The following is a 7,119-nucleotide window of genomic DNA, read 5'->3' as shown; positions in this document are numbered from 1 at the left end:
AGCGCGCGATCTTGCGTGAGTGAGTGATGTATTTTCATAAATTAGAATTATGATGATATGGATTTGGAAAAAAAAATAATGGCAAACAAAATCAAAGTAATGTATAATACTGAAAAACACACATTCAAATTATCTGATTACAGTCAAATTAAAAAAAATCAGCCATGATGTCGCAACAGCAATAATGAAATAAATATAACAGATAGAAAATAATAAACGAATTTAGAACGAAAGGTACAATTAGATCAAAATGAGGAGCTTGGGGGCGTGTAATAATTAGAGCTAATACGAAACAAAATGAAATCATAGCAAGGACTTTTACCCAGAGTAATTTTTTTCAATGACGGAGGGAAATTGTAACCAAATTAACATTTGTGTAACTATTGAATACCTTGTTTGTTTTCTACATACACATAAGTTACTTTCTGATTTTACAGTCGAACACCTCCAGGATATAACGCAAATCACGGATTATTTTTTAAGTTGATATGATTAAAGATGTCCAAAAAACAAAATATCTCTGTTTTTTTCTACGTGTAAAGCTACTGTTCTGTTTTCAGTTGCACAGAAACGCCTACCGGAGGAAACACATACATGCAAATACACACGCAAACACACACACACACACACACACACACACACAAATATGGTCCATCTCTGTATCATGTGCAAAGTTACAAATCTACTCACGAAAGCCATCACATATTTATTTAGATCAAATAAAAATTTATTTTGCTTAGTATCGCCATGTAATAATCAGCTTCAGAGAAAAAAAAAATCATAATTATACATAAAACTAAAATCATATTTTCATATGAGGATATTTAAAGATGATTTGATACATAAGAGATTATAGATAAAGAATAAAGATTTTTAATATCAAAAACCCACATCTCCCTTCCCAGTTCCACCCTCATCCACATTAACCTTGAAAAAACCTTCCACTCCACTACACGTATACATATCTCTTCACTTACAAGTATAGCCACCCCTTCTCTCCCTTGTCCTCTCTTCACTCCTGAGAAACTCCCAACTACACTCCCAAACTCACAATCGCCCCTCCCTCTCAACTTAGTTTCACTCAGTGCTAACACATCCATCTCATATACCAAAGTGATATCCCTTAACATCGAATAAAGTAGAAATAATCACTATAAAAAAGAGAAGATGATAATATTTCACTGCTACCAACGTGTAGAAATAGTATTTTTTTTTGCATAAATATGCATATCTATCTCTCTACCCATTCATATACATTTATATATTACATATAAACAGACATATATTTTGACATATTGCATACTATATATCTTGGCTATTTCCCTTATGCCTATGGGGGGAAAAGCCCCTGGTATATAGAGAGATAGTATATGTACTTGTACTTTTGACCGTGCACTTGAGCATATGATATTCTCATAAACAACTAGACTACTAACTTCACCAAAATACACAAACATGAACACAAGGAGGAAAACACAGAAAATTATCGTACCCTTAAACTCAATAAAATCTGAAAATAGCGAACCGGTAACTCAGAAACATACACGAGGAAAATATTCACAAAGTTGAGGCAAACATAAGGAACCAAAGAGTAAACAATGATCTTACGTCGGTTACTTTTGTCGCCACAAAGGATCGGAGTGTGCCCTTGCATTCACTTCCCTTATGTTAAGCATTTACACCTCACTCCATGAAACCTTAGTTATTTAGGTGTTATTTATCAATACAAGAGAACACATTGTCAACCAGCGGGAGGTTAGATAAAATGGGAACTATGCAAGTAATCTTTATCTCTATACACCTTAAAAAATAAATAAATAAATAAATAAAAAGAAAAAACCTAAGCCTGTGGTCATCGCTTCCGTTTCTATAAACAATATTTCTTTACCCTAATCTCCCAATCAGTTTATGTGTATGCGTATGTTTATGTGTATGCATATGTTTGTGTATATCCATGTGTGCTTATGATTCTTTATGCATGTGTTTGTATATGCGTGCGTGCATGTGTATGTGTATGCGTATATGCATGTGTATGCATGTGTGTGTATGCATGTGTGTGTGTGTGTGTGTGTGTGTGTGTGTGTGTGTGTGTGTGTGCATGTGTGCATGTGTGTATGTGTGTGTGTTTGTGCGTGTGTGTGTGTGTGTGTGATTCACCATGTGTGTGTTCATCTAATCGCATTTACCTAATTATATTTACCTAATTGTAACGTACAGAAAAAACACGCGTGTGTGTTTACCTAATTGTGTTTACCTAATTGTAATACACAGGAAAAGAATTACATTCGTAAAGTTTAGACTCTAATCTCCATCGTTCATACTTTGTGTGTGTGTGTGTGTGTGTGTGTGTGTGTGTGTGTGTGTGTGTGTGTGTGTGTGTGTGTGTGTGTGTGTGTGTGTGTGTGTGTGCGCGTTTGTGTGTGATTCACATTGGTTTTGGATCACGTGTTGGACTCGTGATCGACAGCTATTTCCCTCCCGTAAGAGATGCTCAGAACTCATATATGACCGATCTGTGGGTAATGCTGTGAACTTACATACACACACACACCCAACTCCCCGCCCACGAGAGTTGTAGTAACGACCCGCAGCGCAGCGATACTGAAATTATTTCAGCCCTGGGCGGGATTCGAACCCAGACCGCCGTAGTGTGTGTGTGTGTGTGTGTGTGTGTGTGTGTGTGTGTGTGTGTGTGTGTGTGTGTGTGTGTGTGTGTGTGTGTGTGTGTGTGTGTGTGTGTGTGTGTATGTGTGTGTGTGTTTGCGTGTGTCTACGAGTATTTATGTGTATTCGCTTGTGTACAAATTTTAAACTGCCCTTTCCTAGGTTTAGTACTGCACCCCAATTTCTATAATGCCAGACCAGGAGAGGAAAGCAGAATATATACAACTTGATTAGAAGAAAAAATGGGGAACCATTATGGGGGCATGTAATGGGTATTAAGGAGGGGAACGGGAATGGAAACACTTCTCCCAAAAGGAACCTGAGTATTTGTATGTAGGTGACAGTCTTTCCCTTCGTTAGTAATTCTACGTCTTTGTGTATATCATTCCTGTTTGCACGCCTACCTCTACGCAAGTTGTGTTTATGTAAAACTATCTTTATGGTTTTCTCATTATGAAAGGGCGCCCTGTTATATACATAGTCATATTTACGTGTGTGGTTATGTTGTTGTGGGTACGTCTATGCATTTAGCTGCTTGAATTCTTTCATATGTTATAACAACACAATGAAGTTTTCATTCAGAAAATTATAAAGTGTTGTAAATTCGCGTATCTGAGAGTATGCAATGTATTCTTTCATGCTGCTTCTCTTTCCTAATTCTGCCTTCTTACTAAAACATGGACGCAGTTTATTTGAGTGTGTGTGTGTAATAATAATAATAACAATAAACGGTTTATTAAAAACATGGCAGCCGAAGGCTGAGAATACACATATTAAGGTAAGTGTGCGTGTGTGCGTTGCGTGTGTGTGTGTGTGTGTGTGTGTGTGTGTGTGTGTGTGTGTGTGTGTGTGTGTGTGTGTGTGTGTGTGTGTGTGTGTGTGTGTGTGTGTGTGTGTGTGTGTGTGCGAGTGTACGAGTGTGTGTGTGTGTGTGTGTGTGCGAGTGTACGAGTGTGTGTGTGTGTGTGTGTGTGTGTGTGTGTGTGTGTGTGTGTGTGTGTGTGTGTGTGTGTGTGTGTTTGAGTGTGTATTTCCATGTATGTGCAAATGTATTCATGTAAGTATATATGTATATATGTACGCATGTATGTATATGTATGTATGTATGTATGTATGTATTTCAGTGATACTGAAATTATCTAAGCCCTGGGCGGGATTGGAACCCGGACCGCCGTAGTGGCAGCCGCAAACGCTACCACTGCGCCATGAAGTCGTGTGTTTACGTGTGTGTGTGTGTGTGCAAGTATGTGTATGTGTGTGTGTGTGTGTGCAAGTATGTGTGTGTGTGTGTGTGTGTGTGTGTGTGTGTGTGTGTGTGTGTGTGTGTGTGTGTGTGTGTGTGTGTGTGTGTGTGTGTGTGTGTGTGTGTGTGTGTGTGTGTGTGTGTGTGTGTGTGTGTGTGTGTGTGTGTGTGTGTGTGTGTGTGTGTGTGCGCGCCTATGACTATGGTGACGGCTTCAGCCGAAGCTACTAAGTGCCTCCTGGCGTAGGTTCCTCACCTTTCCCAATCAATTTTATTCAGCTGAGGGAAACACCCTCACCGCACGATGAAGGGTAAATGTCAATCAGATTCAGGTCATTCTGCTAAATGTGTTGACGGAAGAACTTTCGGTTTCGACAATCATATTTCTTCTAATGTATGACCAGTTGGACTGCACCGTATTGTAGTTCTGTTCCTCAGCGGAAGATGCACATGTTTAGAATTCTTCTCTTCGGTGGATGATGAAGCTTCTTCCGGGTAAGTCTTCAACATTTTCCCGCTCTGGTCCTTCCGCGGATTTCAAATCTCCTGCACCTGCCAGATGTTGGCCCTCGTCCCCGCTTCAGGGTCCAACATGATCCAAAGAGTCCGGGCAAAAACCTGCTTTTGAGACTCCTCGAGTGTCTCTTCTCCATAGAGGCAGACCTCTAAAGCTCCTGGTCTTCTTAAACGGTTCCAAACGTCTCTCCTTATCCGTTGCTTGACCTTGAGGTATTTGATCTCGGGGACAGAGTAAGGCAAGAAACCCTCAATCATCTCAAGCAGGAGGCAGCCGAGGGACCAGACATCGGCTTTGCCTCCGGCGTAAGGGTGCTGGCTGAGGCCCAGCACCTCCGGGGCCATGTACCATAAGGTACCCTGAACCAAGATCTATATATACCAGGTCTAACCACTTCCGACCGAATTTCGAGAGTTGGCGCAGCGGGCCCGTGACATCACCTGGCTGCTCAAAGTGGGGTTCGCGCGTCCCGTTGCTGTTAGTTGATGTTGGTTCGTTGTACGGGCAAGTCGCAGCCTCCGCCCGCACCGCTCCACGCAATTAGTTATATTCTGACAATGAAGATCTATATATACCGGTATATATAGATCTTGACAATATGGCTTATTGTACCATTAAGGGTTGTGGCTCAAACCAAAGAGGAATTAAGCCAAATGTTAATTTTCATCGTTTCCCTGCAAATACACGCACATGTGAACGTGTACACATATAAGCACACACGACGATATCTCCCCGTAAAATACAAGTATATAAACACACACACACACACACACACACACACACACACACACACACACACACACACACACACACACACACACACACACATATGTGAACGTGCACACACACACACACATGCACACACACACACACACACACATACACACACACACACACACATATGTGAACGTGCACACACACATACACACACACACACATATGTGAACGTGTACACATATAAGTACACACGACGATATCTCTCCTTCCCGTAAAATAAAAATATATAAATACACTTACACATCCGATCCACTTCTCTCGGTGGCGTAATCGCTTGAGTGTCAAGCGTTCAATGTCAAGATATTGGCGGTATCTGGTTCGAAGACTGGCCAGGTTTAATTTTTTTTTCAGTCTCGCTGCGCTTCGAGTCGTTACTCCAACTCTCGTGGGCGGGGAGTTGGAGATATGTGTGCGTGTAAGTTCATAGATCGGACATACGAGCTCTGAGCTCTCTTCCGGGAGGGAAATAGCTGTCGATCACGAGTCCAATACGTGATCCAAAAGACAAAGATGAATCACACACACATGTGAACATGTACACATATAAGCACACACGACGATATATCCCCTTCCCATAAAATACACACACACACACACACACACACATATGTGAACGTGTACACATATAAGTACACACGACGATATCTCTCCTTCCCGTAAAATAAAACTATATAAATACACACACACACTTCTTAAAAGTCAGACGACTCGGTGGCGCCATAGGTAGAGAGTTTGGCATATAATGATATGATATCGACGGTATTTGGTTCGAATCCTGTCCAGGTTTAATTTTTTTTCAGTCTCGCGTGTAAGTTCATAGATCGGACATACGAGCTCTGAGCTCTCTTCCGGGAGGGAAATAGCTGTCGATCACGAGTCCAATACGGGATCCAAAAGACCAAGATGAATCACACACACATGTGAACATGTACACATATAAGCACACACGACGATATATCCCCTTACCATAAAATACACACACACACACACACACACACACACACACACACACACTGATAATAGCAATGAGCTAGAGAGAGAGATAATGGAGGGAAAATATAATAGTTCCAGTCTTCCTTAGCATTTCACAGTTTTCTTCAGTGTTTCACAAAGAGAAAACAGAAGCAGCCAGATGACGTCAGAAGCTGCGCAGAACGGTTCAAGCGGTTAGACCTGGTGTATATAGATCTTGCCCTGAACGACACTAATGTTTCGCTCGTAGACGTCCGATCTCTTGACAGCAAGTCCGAAGTCGATAAGTTTGAGGACCTTGCTGCCGCCGTCCAGGACGACGTTGCTGGACTTGAGATCAAGGTGGACGAAGTGGCTCTCGTGGATGAAGGCCACGGCTGCCACGAGCTGCCGGAAGAACTTGATGATCCGGTTGCCCCATGCCCTGGAGTGCGAGCTGGCGTTCTTCTGCACCAGGTCGAGCAGAGTTCCTGAGAGGCAGAACTCGGTGTTGAGGATCATGTCTTTCTCTTTGTCGTCGACAACGTCCAATAACCGAACGATGTTCGGATGGACAAGTTCTCTGAGGGCCTCCATCTCACGGATGAAGGTCTGGATGGTTTCTTCGTTTCGGGATTTTGGCGACACCCAAGAGACGCGTGGCGGTGCTCGAGACCACCACGGTCTTCCCGAAGCTCCCCTCGTCTAAGTTGAAGCAGACGACGTACTTGTCGAGGAACGAAGACCTTGCTGGCTTGCTGTCAGTCGAATGTTTTTCCTCCTCTGAAGCTTCTTTCTTGTGTGGGGCTTCTTGGTGAGGTTCCTTGTCGTGAACAGTCTCACCTGGAGGATTCATCTCGCCTACAGGAGGATCCTGTCCTGAGGCGGCGTCCTTCACGCAACAAGCGAAAAGGGAGAGTAGGCGCAAAGGCGAAGAGCGCGTTGGCGCATGCGCACGCAGTCGAAA

The 7,119-nt window shown here is 42.5% G+C and overlaps 1 protein-coding gene across 1 annotated transcript; it reads right to left on the bottom strand.

Annotated features, from left to right (window-relative positions):
- Positions 1 to 6,368: 6,368 nt before the first annotated feature.
- Positions 6,369 to 6,749, bottom strand: LOC143037060 (uncharacterized). The gene has a single exon (XM_076205170.1). It carries the CDS (start codon positions 6,747 to 6,749, stop codon positions 6,369 to 6,371), a length of 381 nt encoding a protein of 126 aa, XP_076061285.1.
- Positions 6,750 to 7,119: the final 370 nt, after the last annotated feature.

The sequence above is a fragment of the Oratosquilla oratoria genome, chromosome 21 (genome assembly GCF_046742065.1).
Source record: "Oratosquilla oratoria isolate Oo_2021 chromosome 21, ASM4674206v1, whole genome shotgun sequence".
Taxonomy (NCBI): Eukaryota; Metazoa; Arthropoda; class Malacostraca; order Stomatopoda; family Squillidae; genus Oratosquilla; species Oratosquilla oratoria.
Note: the sequence above shows the minus strand (reverse complement) of the source record. Positions and strands in the feature narration are given on the sequence as shown.

Bases quoted from the DNA above. Each gene is read 5' to 3' on its own strand.
- LOC143037060 (XM_076205170.1), bottom strand. From the start codon at position 6,749: ATGGAGGCCCTCAGAGAACTTGTCCATCCGAACATCGTTCGGTTATTG.